Genomic DNA, 27,941 nt, shown 5'->3' with positions numbered 1-27,941 from the left:
CTCCCCAGGTGTTTGGCCACAGACAGGAGGAAAGGGATGCAAGGAACTGCCAGCAGACTTGTGTGCTGGTAGGTTCGCTCTCTTCCACTCTCTCAAGAGCCTGTCTCCAAGGTCATTCTTGTGAGCTCGGAGCTGCAGCTTGTGCATTTCTTTCCATGCCAGCGGCAAGGGCAGGGGAAGGCACTCCAAGTGTGGAGTCCCAGCTCTAACTTTGAAGCAAATTTTGAGATCAGCGCTGGGACTCAGAAAAATTCTCCATCTATCCATACTCCCTGGCAGCTGTAGGATTGCATTATTCAGATAAAGCATGTGTTTTCTGGGAGCACATATTTTAAATACATATGTTTATGCTGGGAAAGGCATCTGCAATCCCGTGCCAAGTGAGGCTTAAATCAGGCATGGAAATGTGCAGGCAGCCAATGCAAGTGGGGTATAAAATGTTTGGATCTTCTGGTCCCTGTTACCAAGCTGGAGGGAGTTTTTAATATAATGGACCAATCAAAATGGTTACTTTCCTTGTCTGGTCTGAAGTAGAACGGTCCCTTGGCTAACTTCCTCTGTTGAAAAAAGAGATACAGGCTCAGCATTTGTTGATTATTTATCTCAGGACTACCTTTATAGGATCTTGGGCGGCGCACTGGATGGGCAGGCATCCACAATGTGCAGTTAAGCCACGGCAAGCTGCAACTCTCTCTTGGGTGTGCGCACTTACTGCGCACATGCGCTCCAACACCTGCGTGAATGCAGACGGCCTCAATTGTTGTTTGTGTGTGATTGTCTTAATAGCCAAATAGTGGCCAAAGCTGCTTCTAAAACGAAATTCCTTCTACTGCTTTGTGTTACAGATAAAAAATCTTTTGTACGTCTGGCGGATCTTTTGAATATACAAGTGATCACAGTGAAGGTCCACAGCCATCCTTTGGACACCTGGTTTCCCCACCTGTACAACTCTGCTCCCAGCCGTTTCATACACCGTATTGTCCAGCACAAGTATGTCTGTATCATGTGCCCTTTCAGTAAATCTGCTTGGATGGCCACCGGCAAAACACTTGTACCTGCTTGTCCACGTGGCTGTATCGGAGGCACACAGCTGGGCAGCTGTCTAGGTTTCAGAATTAATGTGATGTCAGCTATGTCACTTGGTGGGTGATCACCAGCTCAATTTCTCCTTTCGTCTCTTGCAGGGGATTTGTTTGGCTTTATGATGTGATCATACTCATTAATGCTGTCTTCATTGCATTGGATGAGAAGAACCCATATATTTCCTATGCTGAGTGGGTGTTCCTTTGTCTGTACATAGTTGAGATTCTCCTGAAGTTGTACACCTATGAACCCAGGTCCTTTTTTGGAAGGAACCAGTTCTGGAACTGGTAGGCACATCCATTGTCTTGGCCACCCTGGTTACAGTCACAGCCCAGTTCTTCCCTTCCATTCTCGTTTTTCTGTGTCATCATAGGAAATCATTCACCATGGAGTAGCTGTTGTAATAGCTGTGTTCGTTCTTGTCGGTAGAGCAAGGTGTAACTTCCAAATCAGGAGGAATGTTTGCTTCTTTCACATTAACTTACTATAATAAGCTGTACTGACCGATCTAGAGTTGAATTTGGAGATTGCTTTTAGGAGTGGCTCTTGCACTACACTGCAGAGGTGAATGGAAATATTAATCATAATAAAAAAATAATGTGCTTTCCATCCTTCCTAGGTTTGACACATCTATCATTATTGCTGCCTTGATAGCAACAGTACTTAACTCTACGCTCCGATCAGGTAAGAGGGGTGTAGAGAAAAGCATACAGCGTGTGAGGCTAATGCATTTATCTTTTGCCAGTGTGGTTTCTTGGGACCCTTGGCAAAGCAGAGAACAGCTGGCCAAAAAGGGGCAAGTCCAAAATAGGAGGCATTTGCGGAAACTCACATGACCTTCATTCAGTTATAATGTGAAACCGTGATTTATTGGAGGCTGACATTTCTGCAAGAAGCTTTGCCTCGTTCTGGGTTTACACCGTCACCCCTTCACGTCTGGTCCAGCTCTGAGGAGATCAGAAGAGACCTGTTTTCAGGTTAACCACAATTAATCATAGCATTGCATCTGACCCTTAAACTGCAGTTAGTCTTAACTAGGGTTTATTGAAATGAACCAGATTTGTAAAGCATTGTTTGGCTTTTATGAAACAAAGAAAGATTGATCCACTTAATCATGGTTTGTCAGGATAATATGGGATGATATGTGTTTAATCGAGGGTAGAAGGGGCAGCTTCCATGCGCCTCCTTTTGGCCGTGCTAGAGAAGGGAAGGCAGAGCATGTGCCCACGTACGACCTCACACCAGGACTTCATATCCAAGGTCTAACGGGACAGTGATTTGGTGGTTTGATCTTTTGGGGCTGGTTTTCCATGTGTCAAGTTAGACTGAGCAGTGGAAATGAAACCAACACAGACTAATGCAGAGGTGTTCAAAGAATTGATATTTAGCCCTCTCGTCGGGTTCACTTGCATTTTCTGTATCGGCTCCCAGATTGTTTGGACAGGCAGGACCAGCGTCAAGGGGAGGCATTGTGGGGCACTTGCCAAGGTCCCTGGGATGTGGCACTGGAGACCCATCACTCGCCCCTAAGCTCTGTCATGGCGACTTGCTTTTTCATCAGACAGTGATGGCGGGGAGGAGGAAATGCACACTTGCTTGCACACCAGCTGTCTGGGTGGCAAGGAAAGAGAACAATAGCAGCAGGTGACAGTGGGGATGAGCAGTGGACTTGCTGAGGCAGGGCTCATACCTAAAGGACCTCAGAAACCTGGGCCCCATGGACAGATATTATCTCTGCAACCCCCAAATAGCCCGAGGTGCCCTGCTTTCACTTCAGTGATTCATGCAGAGCATGGAGGCAGGGCTGTATTTCCTGCATGAACCTGATGCTTTTGAGATTTCCCTGCACTTTTCAGTAGCAGCAAGAGCCGCATCAGGGAATCGCAGTGCATCTTCACGTTCTCCTTGGGTGACCTTGTCACCCAGCACCTAGCATGGAGAGGGAGCTTGGTTCTGTGCAGAACTGGACGTCTCTGGTCTGTTGGATACAAGGGCGGCAGATGCTTGCAACATGGCCCACTCGTTTTTTTCAAGGTGTGCTTGGCTGAGGCAGGAAGGCATTCCTAGTCGCTGCCTCAGATCGTGCTATCTGGAGGTTCAAAGGAGCAGGCAGGTATGCCCTGCTATTAGCCTCCTGTGATGCTTATCTTATTTGTTTCTCTCCCTTCCACTTGTACTTCCCTCTGGATGACCGTGCATGAGAAGCTTGGCTTCATCTTTGGAAAGCATTCCTCCCACATGCATTCAAATAAGGAGCTAGCTAAGGAAAATATGAGAATTATACTACTCAGGGCAAATGCCCAAGGAGAGCTGTTCTTGGCAAGGCTGAAATGCTGCTAAAGCAAGGCATGGATGGCCAAGCATGAGAATTAGCACAGAGACTGTTCTTGATGGTTGATACTTCTTGGTCTGCATTTCACTCCTTAGTGAGAATCTATAACAGCCAACAAGTGCTGGACATCGTGTTCATCCTACGAGTTCTTCGGCTCATAAGAATTGTCGACAGTATACAAAGGTAAAATGATTTGCTTTTGTTTTTATTTTTTTTCCTTCAGCCATTTAATTAAGATGTGTGCACAAACAGATTACAGCAGGTAAATGCAAACTTAGTAAGACTTGAGGCATTACTAGATAAAAGATTTGGGCCCTCCTTCCCTAGGATATAAATCTTCATAAATTTGCATTTTTAATCTCTCTCTATATGTGTATAGAGAAGAACAACAATGTATGTGCATTTTGCAGGAGGCAAAAACAGCCAAGTAATTTCTTGTGCACATTATCTCAAATAAAGTCATTTCTTCAGTTCATTTGAACCCCATCTCAGAGCATCCCAAACAAATGGACTCCCCCTCCAAACTTTATTCCTGTGCAGGGAAATAGAAGAATTTAATTTTGGTGTAGTGTGTGGGCATAGGAGAGTTGGCTCTTCCCTTTCCAACTGCGGTTCCCCTTGAAAATTACTCCTTGTGTAGTAATTAGGTTGGGATAGGGGATTAATTGCCACCCAGATCTGGGCCTCTGGCAAATATATTTGGGGCCCAGGCCTAATGACACCTCTGGTGGAAATAATCCAGGGCAGAGTTGCTGTTAGGCTGCTACTTGAGTGAACAAGTGGAAGGGGACTGTAGACCTTTGAGTATGGAGAGCCATCACCTAGTTAAAGCTAGGCTTCCTCTGGAAGAAACTGATGCTCTCTAGTAGGGGAAAGTTCCCACATTCGGTATTGGCTGGAGGGACCGAAAGCATTCCGCCTCACTTCTCATGGCTTTCTCAACCATTGTTTCCTTCTAGGTTCCGTGTGATCATGAATACACTAATAAACATCATGCCTACAATGCTCACCTTTGGTGGGTTGGCCCTGGTGAGCAGTGTTTTAATTTCATTCTTCATTCTGCTTCCTACCCCTGAAACAACAAAGGCTTTGAACTAGGGAGTGACCTTAGCTCAGTGGTAGTGTACTTGCTTTGTGGAGAGAAAGTCAAAGGATCAATCCCTGGCATCTGCAGTTGGGATGAAGTAGGAAACCATTTTGCCCAGGACTCTGGAGGAAACAACAGATAGGTTCACATAACACAGTAACCCACACTCACAGTTAAAAATATGGGTTGTCACTGAACTGTGGTTGTTGTTGAAATGTAGGTTGTCTGGTATGGTCTAAAACCAGGCATGCTGGTTTCACACCATACCAGAGTTTCTTAACCAAGAACGACCTATGAAGAGAATTCATGATTTGTTGTTGTGTTCCGAACAGTGAGTTGTTTGCAGCTGGGTTCAGACAATAGGAAGACCTCATGGATCAACAACAAGCCACATTCAGCCTGTGTGTAGGCCCTGAATGTGCCTTATCATATTGTCTGAACCCAATCACTGAAAAAATGGTGTGAAGAGCATTCTGTTATCCTCTTGTAACCACGAAGGATTGCGACATGTGCCCACAAGAAAGTTGCTAGCTACTATGTTCCAAGACTGTTCTATAATCTAGAAAAGCCACATTTTTAAGAATAAGGAATGCCTTTACCTCCAGAAAGATCATTCTCAGTAGGGTTACATGAACATTGGAAGACCCAAGTCTAAATAGTGGCCCTGCTAGCCCATTGTTAGCTTTTCTAAGTCTTCAGCCAGAAGACCGTGTTTACCCTTTTTCTAGAAATGTATTTTGCTGAAAGTTCTGGAAATCAAACCTGAGACTTCAGTGTGCAGATGGTCTGCTTGGCCACTCAGTTTTTGCAGAACTTTCTTTCAACAAGCTTTTCCCCAAATGACTGGCTACATTTAATGGCATAATTTGATTTTAAATATTTTTGTTCTTAATTATTTTGATCTGTGTTCTTTTGTAGTTGGACACTTTTTATTTTACTGTTCACCACCTGGGAATTTTTTTGTCTTTTGTTCTGAAATTCAGAATAGTTTATAAATTCCATGGAAAAATTAAACCAACCAGCCAACCTGGGGTAACTGTGTAATTATGCCTAGAGACTGTCCTGTGTTTTTATGAGTTGGATTCAGAATCTGCCACCCATGCACAGAAGAGCTCCTTCTGTCCATGGAAAGCATCTGATCCAGTGGAGAAGTCCTGCTAGTGGAATAGAGATGCTTTTGATTATTCTTCTCCCTTGACCCCTATGCCAGGGCCAGCCCTACCATTAGACAGGGTGGGACAGGCACTTCAGCTTGCAGGTGCTAGCAGCAAGAAGTTCACTGAAGGAACTGTTTACTTTGCGACTTACTTTCTGCCCTAGTAATCACTTACTAACTTCAAGTTTGGTGGAGAACAGTGCCCCATCATGCATGTTGAGGCCTGATTCATCTGCCAGTCCAGTTAGCTCCCATGGAATGGGAGGGGCAGCATCTTATTCTTCACCTTAGACAGCAAGACATCTTGGGCTGCCGCCAGCCTGTGCATCCTATCAGCCCCGGAGTGTTGGTAGTTCTCTAGAACAATGAGGGAAGATTTCCTCTTCCACCCACCTTCACCCCTTTCTCCAAGTAGGACTGTCTCTCCTGACCCACAAGGATTGCCATCCAACACAGTGTGGTCTAACTACTTACTTGACTACTCAAAGAGACAACCCAGGGTCTCTGCAAACGGACTAACTGGAATGCTGAACTCAGCAACATCCGGAGCCGCATTGGTATCTAGACTAGCATGCACAGGGGCATTTTGTGTTTGCAGAAGCTGAGGGCGAGAAGGTCTGGCTTTCCAGGGCTGATAATGCGGAGAAACGGCCAAACCCCCAAACTTGCTGGCTCTGGTCATTCTTAGCCCACCCACTGTACATGTAACTATTTCCAGTATTGCTACCTGAGACATTTATGCCCTCCTTTTCCCCATTAGGTGGTGTATTACATGTTTTCGATTGTCGGGATGGAAATCTTCCATGGGAAGGTACAATTCTTTGCCAGGAACGCCACTGCACAGCACGCTGCATACTGCGGAAATCCTGCTCTGAAAGATACCACGTTTGCCCGAGCCAAATATTGCAAGAACAACTTCAATGACATTGTGTCATCTTTCATTGTCCTTATGGAATTAACTGTTGTCAACCAATGGCATGATATCCTTTGCAGGTGGACTTTGTAAGAAAGCAAACACCCAACTAAAATAAAGCCATAGATTTGGAAGAGGGCAGACTGCTGCTATAGCTGCACTTGCCCATCCTTGATCAAGCGATACCCTCCAGTTCTCGAGCAGAAGCATGGGTGTGTTACTCAAAGACTTTCCAGGGTAAATAGCTTGAAGGCTTGCACAGAGAAGTATAAGCAATAGTATCTCCCCCCAAATTCCTTTTGAAAACAATATTAAACATCATGTTGACCTTTGGAAGTTACCATCATGATTTTAAAATTAAACTTTAGTGAGCAAAAGTATCCATTGGGTAAATTCACTGAAGAGTGGCAGGCTTCTGTACATTATTTTTTGGAGTTACCCACACTGCATGTAGGTATTGTCACTGGAAACTATTTCCTTTTTTCAGGACACTCTTGCAGGACTAGGGGTTTTGATCTGATTCTCAGTACCATCTCCACATGCTATGATCATTAAACCAATATGAATATGAAATGATCTAGACTGCACAGGCTCCAGCTCAAGGGCAGGCAACTTGTGGTCCCCCAAGCATCACTGGAATTCAATCCTCGTCGGTCTAGCCCATGGTGAGGGATCACTGGAGCCGAGATTGACATCCGGAGAACCACAAGCTGTCCACCCCTGCTCTAGCCAGAGTTCTGCCAAGCTGACTTTGTGTCCAAGCTCAGTCCAACTTTAGAGCAGTGTCCTATCTAAAGAAGAGTCCCTATCTGTCAAAAAGAACAGAAAGACCCCTCCTACTTTGCTTTCAGCAGCTTTCTGTTTTTAAAGGGGCTGCTTTAAAAACCAAGGAGGGGCTTCTGTAGAAGACTGTGATACAAAGCCCAACAGACTATTTCACTGAAGAAGCGCAGGCACTGTGGTCGTTAGGAGAAAGGCGTGAGGAGAAGTACTTCACACAGTGTGTGCTTTAACTGTGCAGTTCTCTTCCGCAGGATGTGTTCACTACCAGTCTGAATGGCTTTAAAAGGGCACTAGACAAATTTATGGAGCAAAAGGCTATCCACTGTGACTAGGCCTGTTGGCTCCGTGCTGCTTCCTCTATCAGAGGCGGTGTGCCAGCATGCACCACTTGCTGGGGGACTTGGGTGGAAGATGCTGTTTTCCTGCTCTGCTCGTGAGATTCCCGTGGGTGCTGGATTAAATGAACCTGGGTCTGATCCAGCATGGTGGGGCACACACCTGTGGGATTCCTGGGATCCAAATCCTTCACTGACTATCTCCTGTCCGGGGCAAATGCAGCCACCTACTTTTTCTCTTTGTAGTCCTTAATGCTGTACTCCTTGCCAGTGGATTTGCCCTTGTGACTCACCAGGCTGCAAAGCTGTACTTCATCACCTTTCACATTGTTGTGGTTATCATGATTATTAAGTAAGTCCAGCTTCTGCTCTTCCCTGACTGCTGTAAATGTGGGGCTCTTGACCTTGTGTGTGTACAGCGTGTTTGATTGTCTAAAATTGTGTGCCTGCACTTACAGTGAGAGCAGCAGCTTTGTTCTAAAATTAGGCTGCCGTTTCTGCAGGTGGGTTCTTGACTCCTTCTTTTGTCTCAGATGCACGTGCATGTCTGTGGTTACCTGGAAACAGATGAATTGGCTTGTATAGCAACCAGTGGGACGTGCAGCCAAGGGTACCCAACCCTCTTCAGAGCCCTTGAGGGAAAGGAGACAGAATCATTAAGACCTTTGTTCTTCCCCCACTTGTGCCAGGAGTGGGCTTTCCAAACAATGCACTCATGGCCACACTGTCAGTTGCTTTCTATGGCAACTAACGTATTCGATTTTAGACCTTGATGCTTTTTATTTTAGATTTTTAACTCATTTAACTCCCCATCTCATCAAGGATCTTTTGTGTTTGCGTGTATATATTTGGGCAGGATTCAGTTTGGTTCCACTGCAAGTTTCCCCCCTCCAGGACTTTTCTTCCCCTGTTTTTCTATATGCTCCATTACGCAGCCACAAGGCAGTGCTCTGGTATAGCAGAATTGCAAAAATACATGGCCATTCGGTAACGGTTTATGTCGTGGTAGTCCTTTAATAGCTGATCATCCTCGTGCTAGAGAAGATTGCAGAAATACTCACGAAGCATGGCGGGGGCCTGGGGGATGGCACTCCTGTGTGAAGTGCCCACAAACTACTGTGGGTCTAGAATCCCAAGTGGAGAAGACTTCAGTGGTTGCCTTTATTTTGTTTTTAAAACGTTGCTCCTGTTTCTTCCTCGAAAAAAGGCAAAAAGAGTTGCTCAGGGTGGTTTACCAAATAGAAACCCCAAAGAACAATTTAGAATCATTTTCAACCAGCTAAAAGTAGTAGCATGGGGAAAAAACACAGAAAGTCCGTATAAAATGGCTCGCAGGCTCACAGCAAGCGATGGCCAGTTCTTCGCAGACCCATCCCTGGGAACAATAATTGTGGGATGATGCTGCAGGTGGACAATGCTGGACTGGACAGGTAGTCCAGCGTGGTGTAAAGCCACTTCCTGTATACTTAGCCATACCAATCTTGCTTAACCCTGAAATCTTAGCACTTCTTCCTTGAGCTCCCATCTGCTTCTACGGTCAGTATCTCTGGAATAAGGCATAGGGATCTTTTCTGGTCTAGATAAAGAATATTTTCAAAACGATGGCTTAATGGAGAAAAGGCAGCTGTGAAGGCCGGGAAGTGTGTTGGGATATCTCTCCATGCCAGCTGCTGTGGGAATCATGGCACAAAAGGGGCGAGAGCTTGAAGGAGGGTGTGCCTGACATGCGGTGCCCATGGCTCACCTCTTGTTTTATTGTTCTAAGTATCTTTGTAGCATTTATCCTGGAAGCTTTCTTTGTGGAGTATTCCCTTGAAAAGAGTGAAGTAGAAACGGCAATTGAGAAGAAGATCCAAGAACTCGGCGTGGGGATCCAAGAGTAAGTAATCCAACAGCAAAATAGATCTCCTTTTTGAGACTGTGGAGGGAACATTCCTTTCTGTACATGTGGTGTAAAGCTGAATAGTTCTCACCCCACAGATGAGAACTGAAGCTGCAGTTAACTTCTGTGACTTCTGTATACACGTGTGTGTGTGTGTGTGTGTGTGTACAGACAAGGGAGCTGTAAAGCACCAAGGATTCTGTTGCACACATGCGCACACGCAGTGTCTGGATGTCTTTAGATACATGAATATCTTACCTTGTATAATCGTGTGTTCAAAGAGTTGGCCTCAGGCAGCAGATTTTGGGATGTCATGAAAAGACGGCAAGTTGTTCGTCATGCACATTGATTACTGTGTGTATAGTGACCGGCCTTGGGTGTCAAAATATACTGTGCAGCCTCACCACACTATGACAACCCATCATGGCTGACTAGGCACAATGGGCTCTTGCCTCGTCTAAACTTGGGCTGCTTCCCACAGGGTGCCGCCTTTGGAGGGAACAAGCCCCCTTTGATAAACTGTGACTTGTTCTAGGGGTTGTTGAGCTGCTGTTTTGTCTGAACCCAGCAGACTGTTCTGGAAGTGGCTGCTCTGCAGAAGCATCAAAAACTGCCTCCTGCTGGTGGGGAACTCGCTTGGGCCACTGCTAGTGACTGCCCTTCCACCAGTGTCCAAGAGGCACTTTGCAGCAACTGTCACCCGTTTTCCTCTAAGGACCTTTTTGAAACGTCTGAGGAATTTGACAGGGAAATATGCACAGCTTTCATGGCTAGGAGGTAAATAAAATGTTTTAATAAATAAATAAATAAATAAATGGGTGGACAATCTGCACTATGTTTCCTAGCAGTGACATTTGTATATGTTTCTCTATCATAAAATGCACACTTTTGCCAGACGCTTAAATCTAACTAACCAAAACTCCTGGAAGTTGCAGAATGGATTGGAGGAATTCACTCCACCCCACCCAACCTCTTGCTGGAGTTTTTTGACAGCTGCCAAGAAACTGCAGTTACTGAACGTGTCTTCTGAACTCTAAGCCTACTTAGAACAGACTGAAATATCACTTTACAAAGCAAAAAATGATGTACCATGATCATTGCACATTTTGTACCATCTCGCTCGTGCGGTTGCAATGGCAGGATGCCATAGACATGCACACATTTGCACACACTCCTTGCACACGTGTCTGCACGCACACACAATTTCACGACAGCAACAGTTCCATGCCTCAAGCTGTTGCCACTGCTTCCCAGCCACCCTTGTTCAGGGTGGTGTATTCAGAAGGCTTGTGCCTTTAAACTATTTTGTGTTGCTTTAAGGGATGACTTACTAGATGGCAAACTGCTTGACAACATGGAGACCAGTGAAAATGACCTTGGAGGAGAAGAGGGAATAGCTGCGAAAAAGCCTAAAGGGCTGATGTTCAAAATCGCTTCCAAACGTGAGTGCATTGTTGAGAACCTTTTGTTGCTGAATGCTTGGCATAGAAAACACAGTTGAAGATGTTTATCACCAACTTTTAATCTGGGGAGAAACCACCCTGCTAACAGCCTGGTAAAATAGCAGTGTTCTATTTGCCGAAGAGTACATACGTGTGTGTGCGTGTGCGTGCGCACGCGCTGCAGAAGCATTTGGGATACTGGGAGAGGGTGCGTGGGGGAGGAGGAAGAAAACAGCCAAGGATTGCGAGAACAAACCATGGCTCGTTCTGGCATCTGCCGGGTGGTTAGGGCACATACCAGTATGGTGAGATCCAGTGTGGCACAGTGGTTAGTGCTGGGCTGGAGAGGTCAGCGTTCTAGTTCCCTTCTGGCTTTGAGCTCACTGAGCGACTTTGGGCCAGTCAGACTCTCAGCCCAACCTCCCTCACAGGGTTGTTGTTGTGAGTATAAAATAGAGTGGAAGAGGACTGCGTAAGCAACCTTGGATTCCTTGCAAGAAGAAAGGAGGCATATAAATGTAATGTAATGTAACACTGGATTACATAAACCAAGGCTAGTTTTGTGTGAACCAGGTGTTTTCTCACATACAACTTATCCAGGGGGGAAGTCTGACTAGGCATTTCTCAGGGGCCTAAAGCAGCAAAATAAAACTGCTGTTGTGAGGAGCTTTTATGTCCCCCACCTACCCAGGGACATTTGACCTGACCTGCAGATGTTGCTAAAAAAATCATTTAATTCCATTTCCTATCAAATTCCCTTTAAAGGGAGCAAACTAAGAATTAAGAAATAGGAAAGGCAAACTGATGGCTTTACATTTCTTCCAAAAGAATTGGAACATGGGGCCATCCAGATGCTTTGGCCTGTAATTCAAAGGACAAAACAGCTGGATTAGGAGATGTTTATTGAACGACTAGAGAGAGCATTTCAAATATTCTGAGCAAGGAGGCTTATGAAAGAAATCCCCGAACACTGGGACATGGAGCACCCTTGCTGGAAAGGGGAGGTAAAGCTTGTGTGTTTTCCTTTCTGCTCTCTCTCACACGTCGTCGCAGTGAAGAAGAAACCGGGTTTTAATGTAGCTCAGTATTGCTGGGACAATCATCACTTTTGTTTCGTGAAAGAAGAGAAAGCACACTCATCTGCCTTGTTTTTAATTACCAGCTCTGCTGCATTGATTAAGAAAAACGATACTCTGCTTTGTGTTACACACCTTTGTGCTTATCCCCAAGGCTTCTGGAAAGGCCATAAAGAACAATTCTGGAAGTGGCAGCCCTTCCTGCACTCTGAAAGTAGCCAGGTTGGCCAGCATAAGGAAGAGCTCGTTCCACATGCAAGCTCTTAGATACCATGCAGCCACTTCTTTGAAGACTTTTAGGGGAACCTAGTAAACAAATCTGTTCTTGATAGATTTCTCCTAATTTATTTTCTTGGACTGCTTAACCAGAAACCATTTTAGCTGTAACTAAGGGATTATATTTATGTTTTATGGACTCCTCCAAGTCACCTTGGGAGGGTTTAATCCTTCAAGGCAGCCCATAAAGTATTTGCATAAATCTGTAATGAGAAAATCAAACTCTTCCGTTTCTGGCCCTGACTCTAGGATACAGGACTGTGGATGCTTTGCTACAGCGTATGTTTGAAGCAGAGATACCTCCAGAAGAAGAAGGTCCTTCGCTGGATGAAATCTTAAACCTTTCCCCTGATGATGCTTACCCAAAGAACCCTACCTTTGACAGTGCTGCATAATATGGAGAATGAATGGAAATAACTGGAAACTGGGAGCAGCGGGGCAGTACTAATCTTTTCAGACCTCTCTGTGGCTGACCAGCGATTGCCTCCACAACTACCACCAGGACCATCTGCCACTTGGAGCAACAAAGTTCTTGGTGCTTTGCTCTACTGATCCCTTCCTCCAATAAATTAAGCAATACTCAGTGATCAGTGATGTTTTATGTGTATGTATGTATATAAAGCATGAAAAGTGCATTATTTTTATAAAGGGAAAAGCACATTGGATGTGCCTAAAGTATTTGACTGTCTACAGAAATACTTAGCATGCTGCCTAAATACATAGCATTAAAACTTGTAGAAAAATGCCTATTTAACTCTGTAATGTCACTGTTTAACTACAGTAAAGTTTTTATTGGATGCATTATCAACCCAGATATGGGGGAAATAATAAAGGTATAAAGATGAGGCAGTTGCTTTCTCCCTCTTCCTTTCCACTTTTTTCCCTTTTTGTCAAGGAAGAAACACACAAAGGGGTTTGTTTTCTGCCGGCTTAAAGATGCGGCATCTTTGGGTAAGCTATTAAACTGGCGAAAATGCTTAACAAGCTGAAACAAGCTATGGCAACAGAGAACTGAAAATATGACGACTTCTGTATCGCATACTGCCTGCTGCCTCCATCAGCTGGGGAACTACATGTTGCTGGTTGGGGGGGGTGTAGTTACCCACTTGTAAACCCCATTTAGACTCTCAACCTTCTAAATGAGTTACCATTAAGACCTATGGCAGCGCACTACTATGCAATGTGACGAGTGCCAACCTTGTTGCCATTAAAAGGGGACCAGGTGCATTTATAAACTATCATTTGCCACTGATTGGGATGGGTGTGTGCTTCCCCCAAAACTGGAGGCTGCAGGCCTCTGAACACCAGTCTTACGGCATTAGAAGAGGGCTGCTGCCTTCATCTCCTGCTTCTGGTCTTCCGCTGTTAATGAGGGGAAACTGATATGCCTTTGATCTGATTCAGTGGGAGGGCCTCCCTAAATGTCCTTAGGTTTTTTTTCTAGCAAGTTGTTGCTCTCCAGACAAGATCTGGATCCTGGAAGAGTGATTCTAGCATCACTGCATCTGTTCACATTCCCACCCAGCATTACAGATTTGAGTAGCTCAATTTGCTTTCTCCTTTAACTCTCTCCATAGTCTTTTCTGCTTCAGTAGCCACCATTCTGGATGCTCTAAGGCAGTGGATAAGATGGGTCTTCAGATGTTTTGAATGTCATTGCCCAAAAGCCACTGGCAGCATAGCCACTGGTCAGGGGGTTGTAGTCCAAAACAGCTAGATGGTACCAGGTTCAGGAAAGCTGATGCAGAATATTTTTTCTTTGGTGGCCCTGTTGTACTTCCAAACTGATCAGCTAGACAAGGTCTTGCATGTGCTGTCAGAAGAGAACGTTGAGCACATCTTCACATACATTGCCAGAGAATCCAACACTAATCTTTCTGCTGTTGATAGCAGTGAACTGAGTGTGGGTCAAAATAGTACTGCAGAACATTTTCCAACTTAGTGGAGGCTTCTGCCGTATTTGCAGAAGACATTTACTGCCCGCCCAAGATCAGCTAAATGTTTGCTTTAAATGTGTTGGCATTATGAGAGGATAAATAAACTCTTGAGATGTTTAATCTCTGTTGTAACTTAACAGAAATGTTGTGTGACACCATTACACTAGATGGATGCCATTCAGATTCATGGGACTACAAGCCTCATCTGCCCCAGTCAACATGTGTACCTGGGTGCAAGAAACATACACACGAAGTATCTGGTTGCATGAAGGCTGCCTTAAACTTCCTCATGCTACTGGTCTATCTGGACTCTAACTCTTAACTTAGAAATGCCAAGGAAGAGACAGAATCTGAGCAGCTCTGCTTTAGCAGACATGGTTTATATAGCCCAACCCAAAGGAAAAATACTAGAATTGTTTCCACTGTACAACCATAAATGATAAAGACCAGACCAAACCAAAAATCCTCTGATCTCCCAAAACCTGGGAATTAGAATCTGATTCTGTAGCAGATTCAACACCTGTCATCTGGTTTGTCTTCATTTTATTTTATTTTATCTTATTTTAACTTTCTTCCAGCCTTGAATGCAACACTCTTCTTGGGGGGCATCCTTTTCCCACTCTGAAATCTTCCATGGGTTCTCTTCTCACATACTGTTGGAAGCAGTGTTTGCCTCTGACACTGTCACTCTTCACTGTATCATTGGCAGGTGTTACCAACCCAAAGGAAGTCATTTTGGAAAAACGAAAAGGAACATTGCATTGTTTAAGAAAGAAGTCACTCCAGCCTATACAAGTTTTGAATAAGAATCTAAACACTGAGATCCTTCTACATCCATCAATGATTTCTCCTTTCCCAAGGTGTCCAAAATCTACTTGCGTGAACGTTTGTTTTCCACAAGCAGCACTGCCAGCCTGTTGCGAAGAGCTGTTACTTTAGTGGCGTAAGTACTCAGAAATACGTCTCTCAGTCTTGCCCGCAAGCGTCCCAGAGGGGAGAGCTGGTTGCAGTCTTGTACGTTCAGCAAAGTGATGAAGAAGTCAGTCCAAACATCAGCATTAGGAATCCTAGAGAGAAGAAAAGCTCTGCCTAGTAAGATAAAAGCACAGCTACAAAGCTGTGGCATAATAAACATGATCCAGTGTTCAAACATGAATTGATGTTGGTCCCTCACCAAGAAAATTCTGACTAGTCATCTGATAAAGAGTTCACCTACTTAACACATAGCATCTCGTTGGCGGCAGTCTTACTTAAACCTTTATAGTCCACCTTTCTCCCCAAGAAAACTAATCAACAAAGCACAATCAAATAAAAAACAGCAGCCTCCCCCCGCCCCCACAAAAAAACCCAGGCCAGTAAAACAATTCCAGGGTGACAATGAAGCCATCCACCTCAAAAGAGCTGCAGTGTGGAAGCTAGAGAGAGGTGCCTGGGAGGAGAAAAGCAGGTGCCACTACAGCAAAGGCCCTGGCCCAGCCTAAGCAAAGGTGGGGTCAAGAGCACCGCATTGAATATGCATCCATTTCTTCAGAAGGAGTGCAGTCCAACCCAAAGCAGAGCTGCTATTTAATCCTGTTTCCAGATTTCGCACTGCTCAAGAATGCCTCAGTCTTACCTGGATTAAGTATTAACAACCTGGACCTGCAACTCCACGTCACTGTTATAAATCCATCCAGGGTTTCAGACAGACATGCCCATCTCCAGGATACTCCATCCCATCTTTCTAGTTTCCTCTCCCAAATGAGACTCAATAGTGAGTGGCCACTAAGCAAGATCAGTCATAATTGCATCATTTTTGCCCCATTGGGTTTACCAAAAAAAAAAGGGGCTTGAGGCACAATCCAGACTCTGAGGGTCACAAGCATCCAACAGAAGGAGCAAGATGCAAGGCATCTCATGCCCTGTGGTTTTGCCAGGCAGTGAGCAAGGGAGAGGGAAAGAGGTTGGGGTGCTCACTGGATGGGCAAGAAACTGGGTTGCCTCCCCGTCCCCAGCAAACCCGTTTACTGCCCCCACCACAGCCCAGTTATGACCTGGGGAGGGGAGAGTGGGGAGGGGAGGGGAGGGGAGAGTGGGGAGGGGGGCCGACACGGTTTTTTCTGCAAGCTGGGAGGAGGCTTGGTCTTGGAGTCGGAGCCCGCAAGGCCAGGCACATTGGAAAGTCCAATGGTCTCCCAGACAATGTGAGGGAGCCATGCGACCGTTCTGGTCACCTTTCCTGAAAAGGGACGTTATTGAGTTGGAAAAGGTACAGAGAAGGACAGCAAAAATGATCAGGAGGCTGGAACGGCTCACCTATGAGAAATGGCTACGACAACTGGGACTGCTCAGCTTAGAAAAAATGCAAGTGAGGGGAGACATGATAGCGGTGTTTTAAATAATGCACGGTGTGTTAAAAACAGAGAGTGAGGCATTTTTCTCCCTCTCCCATAATACCCCGGGATCATTCCATGATGTCGATTGGTGGGAGGTTCAGGACAAATAAAGAAAGTGGCTCTTTACAAAGTGTATAATTAAACTATGGAATTTACTGGTGACGGCTGCCAACTTGGATGGCTTTTAAAAGGGACTGGACAGATTCATGAGGGAGGAGACTGCCAGTGGTAACTAGCCTTGCTGGCTACCTTTCCCAGGGGTGGCATGCCTGCCTGCACCAGTTGCTGAGGAGCTGGGCAGAAGGAGCTCTTGCGCCCATCCTGCTGAAGGGATCCTGCGGGCAGCTGGTTTGCCACTTTGTGTGTGGATGACTGGACTGGATGGAGCCTGGCATGGCTTCTCTTATGTTCTTTTGCCCTTCACTGTGGCAGCTACTTGATTGCGCAAACTGAGCCAACAACCCAGCTCAAAGACAGTTTGAGAATGACCGTTCTAGACCAACCTCCTGAAGATGCTGTCAGGCTTCCAGATCCCTTGGTCATTTCTCACTTTCATGTATGTGCCAAACAGCATACAGTACACCGTTGCCGCAATTCCAAAATAATCTGTCTGAAAAATAAGAAGGGAATGATCTCTTTATTGGAAGCTTTACAGTTGCAGGTGGCTTGGAGTTGGACCTGGATAGTTGCTCTTCAAGTGACTTGCGATCCTGTAATGTTTCTTACATTACTGCCCGAGAAATTGTGAAGGGCAGGATATAAACACTTTAAATGAATGAAAGCATAGAATCTTGTGTGCATGCAACTTTGCTACCCTCCTATTACCTCTATTTCATTACAGCCTCCAAAGTATGCCGCCAGTGACAGACCAGAGTTTATTTTTTATATCCTGTTTTTTTTTCTTTCTAAGGAACTCAAGGCAGCTTATGTCATTCTCCTCCTCCTCTCAAGCTTAACCTCACAACACCAACCCTGTGAGGTAGGACTGGCTGAGAACCTGTGCCAGGCCCAAAGCCAACAGCTGGCTCCATGGCTGAGTGGAGACTAGAACCCAGATCGGCTGAGTCCCAGTCCTGCACCCTTAACTGCTACACCACACTGGCTCTCGTAAGAGCAACATAAAAGTAGTGTGTACGCCTCCACCCCAGCTTGCATACCTGGTAATTCCATGGCTTGTCTGTCATCATTTCAATACACTGGAATCCGGACGTTTCACACTTTCCTGTGAAGACAGTTCCTTCTGGAAACAGCCTCATGTCTATGCTTTGGCCAAAATCAATGATTGTCAGGCCATGAGAGATGCCGTCTACATCACAGGTGCCATTGTCCAAAAACCTTTGCATTTCGAAGAAGAGGAACCACAATTATTACGGAGTAGTTCAACTGCTCTCATTAAACAACAAAAACAAGGCGATAATCCACGAGTGAAAATATTTACCTTTCACCAAAAATAAAGTTGTCGGGTTTAATGTCCGCATGAATGATCCCACACTGGTGAAGTTCTTCAACCATGTGCAGGATTTTTATGGTGAAGTAGATGACAAGCGCTTGGGGCAGCACCTTCTCCGTCAGCTTTTTGTATATATTTATGGTGTTCTAAGGATGATAGAACGGGGAAGAAAGAGGCATAATTTCGTCACAAGTGGAAAATAATGAAGGGCTACCTTCATTCTTTTCTACTACACTATGTTACTTTACCAGGGAGTAGGCCCCAATGAATACAGGGGAGCCTTTGAGTAAACCCACAGATGAATACAGGCAGTCCCCAAGTTTCGAATGTCTAAGTTAAGAACAATCTGTACTTATGAATGGACTGCCATAAAAGCCTTTTATTTCTTTTTAAATTACTGCAAGAAATCATTATTACCAAAGGGAGAGAGGAAGCAGAAGGGGACAGAGGAAGACCTTCAAAGCCCACCTTCCTGTCCCACTGCTCCGGAGGGGGAAATCTCTCCAGCATTTCCTTGCTGGAAAGAGGCGGCATTGGTGAGTTTGGGTGGGGGTGAGTGGGTAAAGATATTTGTGTTTTTTCCACTTTCAGGTGGGTCCCACACCCCAACCCTCGTGAATGTGGAGGAACAACGATACATGATCCAACTTAGATACAAATCTGACTTAAATACACTTTTTAAAAATTTTCTCAGGAGCAGAACTCATTCATTATCTGGGGATTACCAGTATAATCCTGCACAAACTCCACTGAAAGGAACAGAAGCTTCACCTGAAAATGCCCGTGCCAACAGGACGGACACACAGCCGTCCTGGTAGCACCAATACTTTGTTGATGAAGACTCATATGCATGTGAATAAGAGAATACTAATCTACCTTTAAAACAGAGGTGGGAAAATCTGTGACCCTCCAGTTGTTGCTGGACTACAGCTCCCACCATCCCTGACCATTGGCCCTGCCAGCTAAGGACAACAGAAGCTGGCGTCTAACCACCTGTGGAGGATCACAGGTCCCCGCCCTGACTTGAGCTAAGGCCACACACACCATGCGGCTGTGACATCCTCTGAGAGCAAGACCACACTTACCAACAGAGTTCCATATCCGTAAAGCTCTCCGACTAAAATACTTCCATTGTGGAAGAAGTGAGCAGAATAGAAGTGGATGAAAAGGTGCCGCATGCTTGGATTAAGCCTCTCTGTCAACTGTGCTGCTATGTAGAATTCCCAGGGGCTGGCGGGCTTTTGTACCTGAGAACAAGCAAGGTTCGTGCTACAAAGAAGTGCTCAGAAACTTCCAGGGCAATCACAGAAGAAAATATTTATCCAGATAAGTAGCACTACCAAAATCAAGAACCCAAGAACCCTGATTTGAATAAAAATCAGGCCCTGACCATACTGACTGAAGATGAATAGAATTGCACTCCACATCTGGAAGGCACTGGATTGGAGAAAGCTGAGTTAAACACATTCCACACCTGGTTTAAAGTAGGACAACAGGATAACACAAACTCAAGGGCTAAGCATGGATTGAATGTGGGTTAACAAGGCATTGCTTACTAGAACAGCTAACAGCCTATGCTGCAATGACAACCTGCACTGAACCGTTGAGTGTAGGTTATTCTATTGTCTGAACTCACTGCCTCAAGGCCTATTCACCACCGCCCTTTGTTATAACCACCATAGATGACAAAAACAGGGCCCACATATTGCTGGGTTACAGGCTGAATGCCAGCAATGGCCATTTACGCCTCTTGACCTGGCCAGGCATTCATGGAGCTGGAGAGCATGCCCCAAGGATTTGTGCCACGGTGGAGGGTATCAGTAGAGACCCCCTGGCCAGGTGAGGCCACGGAGCTCTCCTGCCAGGCCAGCACTGACTCCACCCAGCTGCACGTGCCCTTTGCCTTAGCTATGCCAAACTGGGACCAAAAAGGTCCTCCTAGAAGCCTAGAGGGTTTGGTAACATGGCCAGCCTATGACCTTCTACGTTTATACCTGTGGATTGTGCAGCATATAAATACATGGCAATTCCGGTACAGCTCCTAGCCTTAAACATGGAATTCTCACTAGCTTCAGTACATGGAGATGGGTGGATTATTTGCTTAGAGGCATTTGCAAAAGACCTTTTTACAAAAGCCCTGTAAGATGCCCCAGTTTTAGACAAGCAGTTGAAAAGATGTATTGAAAGCTGCCCATCCTGCTTTCAGAGGATAATATTCCTTCTTTCCCTCCACAACTTTCCAAATTTGCTCTGTAGGATTAGGGGACCTTTCCAGCAAATCAGGGACATGTATTGGGAGAAAAACAAGGGGAAAATCTCTTTGCATGACCGGAAATACTCCTACTCAACTGGACGTAGCCAAAGAACAGAAACCAAACTCACTTACCTTCAGTATTACTTTCCGATTATTTTTTGCATTATCCATATCAAGGATTGATGCTTGATAGACATGTGCAAAAGCTCCTTCTCCAAGCAAGCACTCAACATGGAAGGTTGTGGAGTCTGAGTAAGCCACGTGGGTAAGAAAGAACAGAAAGTTGTATAAAAGGTTAGGCTACAACTAAAACTACCCATTTCAATATGCCAGAATTCCAACCAGTCTGCAATAACCTCCATGCAGAACACAGTTCCCTGAAGTACAGTATGAAACCACATGCCTACATCATGCTTTACAGAAAAGATCAACATAAAAGCACAGTAGGTGGTGGGCCTTACCCAATTTGAGTTCAGACTTCGGCTTGAGGACTGGAAGATTCGATCCCCATTCAAAAGTGTTTGCATAAGCACTTATCTGTTTCGGCAACCTGCACAGAAGCTGGGCAATTAAGCTGTCATCCCACGGGTTCTCAATGACTTCACAAAAGAGGAACAGCTGATTAAGTCATTGACCAGAAATCAGGAAATTAAATACAAACTTCTCACTGACAGACACTATCAACGCATGGAGAGCCAAGCTAATCAATGGAAGACTGGAAGATAATTTACAAAGCTTCAGTTTCTCAGATCCAAGCTAGGAAGAACATTTTTGAAACAACTTGACTTTTCAAGACACAAGAAAATCTTCCAAGATTGCAGGATGCTACAACAAGTACTTAAAACATGTTCACCCTTATGATGTCAGAAACAACCACTTATTTACTTGAAATATTAGCAGCACTAGCTAATGAAAGACTTCTGGGAAGTAAGCCCAATGGAATCAAATGGAATGGATCCCAAGGTGTGTCTAGCACGGGTGCTGAACATCTTGTTGCCTGACAGTTGAATTCCATTTTGGAAAACTTTGCTGGGGCTGTTTTCCAGGGATGGGTAGAGGTGAAGGCAAGCGGGGATGGAGCCCAAGGCAAAAGGCTTGGGCTAAAGCCCCAAAACACAGCAGCATTGGTTAGCAAAAATCTATTGCTGCCACCAACTAAGCCAGGGGAGAGACACTCAGCCTAAAATGGGGGGAAATGCTCAAAAATGGAGAAAACACCAAATGATTGGTGGTTGGGAGAGACTGAGGGCTGGGCCAGGAGAAGGAGGCGTGGGCTCCTGGGGAACCCCAGATGGCTGGCTTTAGGCTGAGGGGCCTGAGGATCAAGACCTCAAATGGGTAAGACAGCCCCCTAACTCTCTAGTCTCTAAAGAACAGTACAAGTGGTTCACAAATGCAATAAAATGCAACCATTCAATAGTGAAAAAACAGAGAGGATTGAACGAAAAATAAAAATGCAAAACAAACAACACTCCTAACACAGATACAGACAGAAGAGTTTCCCTAGGGAAACCCTGGAGACGATTTCCAGTATTAGAGACTGGGGCACATTTGTCCTGGTGCAACCTTTTACCTTTTGACACTTGGTAGGCTTGCGCCGAAATGCCACTGAATGGCGTGGAGACGAGGCGAGCGGCATGAGCAAAATCTCCTGTGTTGTTCGGATTGGGTGCCAGCGTTCTGTTGCAGCTATTCGCCCACAAGGTGCAGTCATCCGTCAGGCCCTCAGCAGGCTGACTTTCCTCCTAAGCAAAACACAACACACCAAGGCAAAAACCTGCTGCACCCACCTTTTCATTCAATCAGAAAGTTGCTCTTCCCCAAGGAAATTAGTCGTCTAAAAGGAGCCCTGGCTTTCTGGAGAGGCTGCTTTGTCCCACAAGGGAAGGGCAGTCCTACAAGTTATTTCCTCCCGATGCAGGGCCCATGTATGGCACGAGTGCTGGAGGATGTGTGTGCATTATGCAATTTTGTTTGTTCAATGTATCCATCACAAGCCCTGTCTACCAAGTACCCAAGGTGAGGTACAACCAACATGCCACTAAAACAGTGCACTAAACAAGATTTGCCTTTTGCCTATTACACAGCTCACTAAAGCAAGTTGTTGGAAGGCAGCCGGGTGATCGGGAGGTTTGGACAGCTGAGTTTGGACCATAATTACACTCCCATGGATAAAAACATGACAGCTTCCCCAGTGCAGCCAACCCACAGGCACACCAAGCCCACAACTTTACCCACCCATGCGCACTGCCATATACGCATACAGATATTCACTGCCACGTGGCAGATTGGAATGAGATGGCGCTGGGCTTCTCCCCTACAGGTAGAGACCCAGCTGCACACCTGCACAAGGAAAAACCCGGGCACGCTGGAAGCGACATAAGGATTGCAAAGTTCAGGTGATTTACCATCTGGATTAATACATTAAATGTGATGATTCGCCAAGTAAATCTATTTTTTAAAAAGAGGAATACAATCAGAATTTTAAAAGGTTCAACTATTTTAAATTTAAAAAATTAAAAATTAAAATCGTACTGTAGAGGTTGTCCTTCCTGCATGAAAGAGGGTGAGGCAGATGCCTCTTTCAATGTCAGCAAAAAAGGAGAATGCCAAGACACATGTGCACCTCCTTTAAAAACAAACAAAAAGCTATGCTTTTAAAGCTATTATTTTTCCTTGAAATGTCAGTTTATGGATTTAAATAACCAAGTAGAACTTACACTATCGACAAGTCCTTGTTTAATCAGTCTTAAGCTCAAAGAGTTGCACAGAGCCCTTTACACAAATGCAAAGTTTAACGTGCAAACATCTGGGGGTATGGGGGAGCTTAATGTGCCTCTTACCCTGGTAAGGGAGCAAAACTCCAGCTATAACTCCTATGAATGGTGCAGGAATCCCTGCTGTGCCCTTTGTTGCAAAATGGCATTCACCAAAAATGCTGCATTTCGAGAAAGACGCCCCTGATGTGCATCATCTGTTGCGAGGGCTTTTCACTTACCACTGGTTTGGTGGCACTGCCTATTGTGGGACGTTCACCAAAGACTCTGACATCTGTTGAATTTTTGCATGGCTGGGAGACCCTAAAAAGGAGAGAAAACTTGAATTCACAGTAAGCCTTACAGGACACAGTTTACACAGACGGTCAGAACAGCACTTCAGAAACAGGAGACCACAGGGAACAGCTACACCAGATTCACTTTAGTTCTCCCTTCCCCTGTAACCCCCTCTATGATGTACCTACCAGTTCAGTAAAACTGTGGTATAGTTATGCTATGGAATTGCCACAGGAACTGGTGATGGCCACCAATTTGGACAGCTTTAAAAGGGATTGGACAGATTCATGGAAGAGGAGGCTGCCAGTGGCCGCCAGGCTTGCTGGCCGTGTGTTACCTCTTTTATCAGAGGCAGTAGTCCTGCACACACCCGTTGCTGAGAAGCTGGAGCAGGCAATGTCTTGCACCCATCCTGCTTGAGGGATCCTTTGGGCAGCTGGTCTGCCACCATGTGTACATCGCGCTGGACCGGATGAACCTTGGGTCTGATCCAGCATGGCTTCTCTTATGCTGTTAGCCCTGCCTTTCTACTTGTTTGGCTTCAGTCCAGCACTGTGATTCTAAGGAATTCCATGAAATAAGCCAAACATGGGAAAGAGAGGAGTCCTCCTTCATTTGGGGGCAAGTGCTTTATTTTACTTGTCCTGCTTCACCTTCAGGAAGTTCAGAGCCACGTATATGCAGCTCTCAGACAGTCTCCCATCCAGGCACTAACCAGGACTGAGACCTGCTTAGCTTGAACAACGCAGCAGCCTCAAAAGTCTTCAGACCATTCTGAACTCTGACAGAGGGACCTACACGTACATGTGGGCACACTGCTCTAAGAAGCAGCATGATGAATCAAGCAGGCATTTTTAGGCCTCTTCTAATTAAAAGCTGCTTCCTTGTGAGGTCTGGCCAAAGAATGTCTTCAGAGGTAGCTTGCCTGCTTGGCCACTATCAAAGGAAAGTTCGGGAGAATCAAAGCTTCTCAGCCCATTCTGTCTGCTCCATTGCTTGCTTAACCTTAATTCTAATACACCACCTGAACTACGAGAACCCAAGGGTTGATGATCCCAAGGAAACTCCCTGCAGGGATGTCCTGTCCCAGATTCCTTCGACTTACTCAGCATTTTCATCCTCAAAGATGGTGAAAGCGGGTTGTACAGCAGCAAGTGGGGGCTTCCTCATGGCAGCTTCACACGGTCCTGAAAAGGTCAATAACAGCAAAGGGTAGGTGGGGAGAGAAAGACCAAAGGATTGTCTTCTCTCAGTAAGAACAGGAGAAGACTTAGCACAATCTCTGCATATTGAGCTTTGGACTTCTGTGGATAAAAAACATTACCAACTGAATAGCAGCCCTATTCTATTTTTATTCTTCCCTTTCTCCCACGTCATCACCACAACCAGACTGTGCGGTAGGTCAGGCTGGGCGCTGGGGACTGGGCCTAAGGGGCAACCCTAAGCCAGTTTAGACAAAAGAAAGTCCCACAGCTCCCAGCATTCCCCTGCCAGCATCACCGTAAGTCTTTTTTCTGCCCAAGCAGGGCTGCATCTTAGTAGACTTGCATGGCCGAGGGGGGACTTGGGTCTTAGTCCTGCACTCCAATCCAGCCTTCCCCAACTGGGTGCCTTGCAGATGTCTTTGAAGTACAACATAAAGTAGTCCTATCACCAGCCATGTGGGCCAGGGCTAATGGGAGCTGAAAGCAACAGGGTTGGGGAAGACTGCTCAAACCACTAGGCTATGCCAGATCAGTCGCCCTGCACCAGCAGCCTGTTTAAACTGCTCCCAGTATCTGCCACTTTATAAGGCAGCTTTAGCCAAGCTCCTTTTCTGAGTACACTGGGGATATAATTTCCCCATCACCTGGTATTAATCAACACTGCTTTTCCTTGATCAGTACAATATGGAGAAGCACTAGAATATTCTTCACACAACAGTTGCTGCAGGGGAACTGGAAATTTTAGGGAACGTGGGAGTGAAACTTGCACTCCATGCATCACCTGCTTTTGCTGGCTAAGCAAGCACTCACCTACTGTTGAATTTGGAAGGAGGAGGAGAAAATGGGAGGGGGGGAGAACACGTGTGATTTGCATGCTTCACTTGTCTCCAGCAATTCTTGGATTAAACAACCTAGGAATTCCTGCCATTAAGTGAAAACCAGGTCAATAGTGTGCAGTTCCTTATGTTCCCATGATAAGGCAATGTCCATCAGAGAAGGCTGGGGTCTGCAGGGACTGAAGCTCCATTCCACATTGACACTACCTGGCTAGATAGATCAAGGGTCAGAATCCTAGGCTCTTGTGTGTCTTGGTTTGGCTTGGCAATCAGCCTGAAAAGGAAGGTCTGAAGAACTTAACAGCTTTGTGAAACTTTAGCCCACTCTAATAAAGGTAATACCCTCCTATGATTAAAAGTGTACTTTTGAAATGGACCAATACATGTACCTAAAAAGTCTTCTGTAAGGACTGATCAGGATGATCAAGATGCTACCAACAGCATCACTAGTCAATAAGGCACCCATTTACCTTTCCAATTCTTGGCATGAGAAGCCTTATCAATAAAACTACTCATATACCACAGGAGAATTCACCTCCATGCCATGTGTTGCTAGCTCTGCCTACCTTTATTCTTACAGAGGACCTCAAGCTCATCTTCTTCTTCCTCTGAAAGCATGGTAGTATCTTTTAAGGAAGGTGCCTGGAATATATCCATGATAAAACCTAACAGGGAAAGGAAAAATAAATCTAAGAACAGATCTAGCTAAAAAAGCCACTCTAAGGACATCCAAGGCATAATCTTAAGCATGCTTGGACAAAAAGGCCTACAGTTCCCAGCATGCTGAGAATTGTTGGACTTTTTTCTCCCTGCCTAAACATTTATAGGGTTGTACCTTTAGATAAGAATGCAGCTCATCATGAGTGGAAAAGGTTTTTTGCATGTGGAAAGGACTGTTGTTTCACTGTTTGCACTGAGAAAGCCCTGGGTGCAGCCTTGCTCTATAGCTTAAAAAATGTTTCTAGGATTTTGAGCGGCGTGATCTACCACCAATGAATAAGCAATAGATCATGCTGAATGCTGGTTGCCTTTCATCTCTGAAAACAAAATGGGGAAATATAGTCAAAACTGAAATAGTTGTTCATATTGTAGTGTCTGTCACACAACATGACCGTTCACGTCCAATGACAACCTATTGCTCTAAAAACCTATGTGTCTGCATGCATGGGCATATGTGTGCTTTTACACATTCGAGCACCACCCACAATCAGTTCCTTTCTAGGTTGAGCAGTGTGAGGAGCGAATTCAGATGTGTGGATTGTTTAAAGGTTAAACAACTCAGCAGTGAGCCCAACTTTATGTATTTGTATAGTTATTTATTTGTATTGGAAGCCACCCCGAGGCTTTTGTGAATGGGGGGGATATAAGTGTTCCAAACAAACAAACAAACAAACAATTGCTGGCTGTTTATCCCTAAGCAACTCAGTGGTCCTGATTAGCACATCATGCTGCACAACCTACAAAGAAATGATTGTGGGCTACGTTACAAAGGAAAAGGCAGGTGGCATGTTCACTTGTACATCGTTCCCTCTAGCTAAGACTGACAGGGGATGCTGGAAGTTATAGTCCAACACATCCAGAGGACATGAGGTTGGGGGAGGCTAAAGTAAATGCTGAGCAGGGGCACAGCGGCCTCAGTTATGCTTCCTGGCAAACCGATGGCCAAACCTGTTGAACTAATCTTATCTAGCAGCCACTCCAAAATTGCCAGCCTTTCCTTCACGCCTCTGTATATTTGCTACAAGACAGAAGGCAGGTCCATAGACATGACAAGTCACAGTGGCTTCTTGTGCAGGATGATCTGCCATGCTGTCCAAACCCTGTTGTGGTGATTTAAAACCATGAAAAGAAATGACAGCCTGTTGTGTGGTTTCTCTGGTTGTTCATGGTGCTACCTCAAAGTCTCCTAGAAAGAGTGGCAGCTCCTACAGGAGCTGCTCCAGCTGTTCAGACATGGGATTGCATTTCAAGCACAGCGGCTGATGGGTTAGGTGCCAGCAGTGGGAGGACTGAGTGAGGAAGGTGGAAACCACACTAGCATAGAAACCACTTGATCATTTGTCAGGCACATCCAAGCAAAAAACCACACACCAAGCAGGGTTGCTTATTGTGAGTTGGGAACCCAGCCAGTGACTCATTCACATGTCTACCTGCATGTTTTGGCTTATCTCACGAACTTGCCACGTGCTTAAAATTTTATGAAGAAAGGAATAAAATAACTTCCAGATACACCCAGGGATTTGTTTGTTGGTCAGTTTTAAAGGACCAGGTACTCACCCAAGGCCTCTTTTGTGTGAACAGTAGGAGACGGCTGCACTTTAGATGGAGTTGCTTGTATCAGGCTCGATGTGTTTGGAGTAACCTGATGACTATCAACAAAAACAGAAGCGGTTCTAGCCCCTGATGCTGAAATTATAAGAAAAGCAGTGTAAGAATAAGGACTACAGCAGAAAGGCCTTAGGTGTG

General features: G+C 45.3%; 2 protein-coding genes across 2 annotated transcripts in view; one reads left to right on the top strand and one right to left on the bottom strand.

Annotated features, from left to right (window-relative positions):
• Nucleotides 1–12,948, top strand: part of LOC123022955 (two pore calcium channel protein 1-like) — a 30,764-nt gene extending 17,816 nt beyond the window's left edge. The window contains exons 10-19 of the mRNA XM_044429145.1: nucleotides 846–990; nucleotides 1,185–1,370; nucleotides 1,703–1,767; nucleotides 3,511–3,598; nucleotides 4,375–4,444; nucleotides 6,419–6,638; nucleotides 7,951–8,041; nucleotides 9,455–9,568; nucleotides 10,892–11,013; nucleotides 12,615–12,948. Coding sequence (XP_044285080.1) covers nucleotides 846–990; nucleotides 1,185–1,370; nucleotides 1,703–1,767; nucleotides 3,511–3,598; nucleotides 4,375–4,444; nucleotides 6,419–6,638; nucleotides 7,951–8,041; nucleotides 9,455–9,568; nucleotides 10,892–11,013; nucleotides 12,615–12,760 — 1,247 coding nt within the window. The 3' untranslated portion in view covers nucleotides 12,761–12,948. The remainder of the gene's footprint in view (nucleotides 1–845; nucleotides 991–1,184; nucleotides 1,371–1,702; nucleotides 1,768–3,510; nucleotides 3,599–4,374; nucleotides 4,445–6,418; nucleotides 6,639–7,950; nucleotides 8,042–9,454; nucleotides 9,569–10,891; nucleotides 11,014–12,614) is intronic.
• A 2,225-nt stretch (nucleotides 12,949–15,173) lies between these two features.
• BUB1 (BUB1 mitotic checkpoint serine/threonine kinase) overlaps nucleotides 15,174–27,941 on the bottom strand; it is a 30,400-nt gene continuing 17,632 nt past the window's right edge. Inside the window, exons 12-23 of the mRNA XM_044428973.1 lie at nucleotides 27,753–27,881; nucleotides 26,042–26,140; nucleotides 24,540–24,621; nucleotides 23,380–23,461; nucleotides 21,955–22,126; nucleotides 20,843–20,980; nucleotides 20,514–20,629; nucleotides 19,213–19,374; nucleotides 18,116–18,273; nucleotides 17,835–18,012; nucleotides 17,181–17,287; nucleotides 15,174–15,369 (exon numbers count right to left, since the gene is read on the bottom strand). Coding sequence (XP_044284908.1) covers nucleotides 15,174–15,369; nucleotides 17,181–17,287; nucleotides 17,835–18,012; nucleotides 18,116–18,273; nucleotides 19,213–19,374; nucleotides 20,514–20,629; nucleotides 20,843–20,980; nucleotides 21,955–22,126; nucleotides 23,380–23,461; nucleotides 24,540–24,621; nucleotides 26,042–26,140; nucleotides 27,753–27,881 — 1,619 coding nt within the window. The remainder of the gene's footprint in view (nucleotides 15,370–17,180; nucleotides 17,288–17,834; nucleotides 18,013–18,115; nucleotides 18,274–19,212; nucleotides 19,375–20,513; nucleotides 20,630–20,842; nucleotides 20,981–21,954; nucleotides 22,127–23,379; nucleotides 23,462–24,539; nucleotides 24,622–26,041; nucleotides 26,141–27,752; nucleotides 27,882–27,941) is intronic.

Source organism: Varanus komodoensis, unplaced genomic scaffold, assembly GCF_004798865.1.
Source record: "Varanus komodoensis strain SLA01 unplaced genomic scaffold, ASM479886v1 scaffold2, whole genome shotgun sequence".
Taxonomy (NCBI): domain Eukaryota; kingdom Metazoa; phylum Chordata; class Lepidosauria; order Squamata; family Varanidae; genus Varanus; species Varanus komodoensis.
Note: the sequence above shows the minus strand (reverse complement) of the source record. Positions and strands in the feature narration are given on the sequence as shown.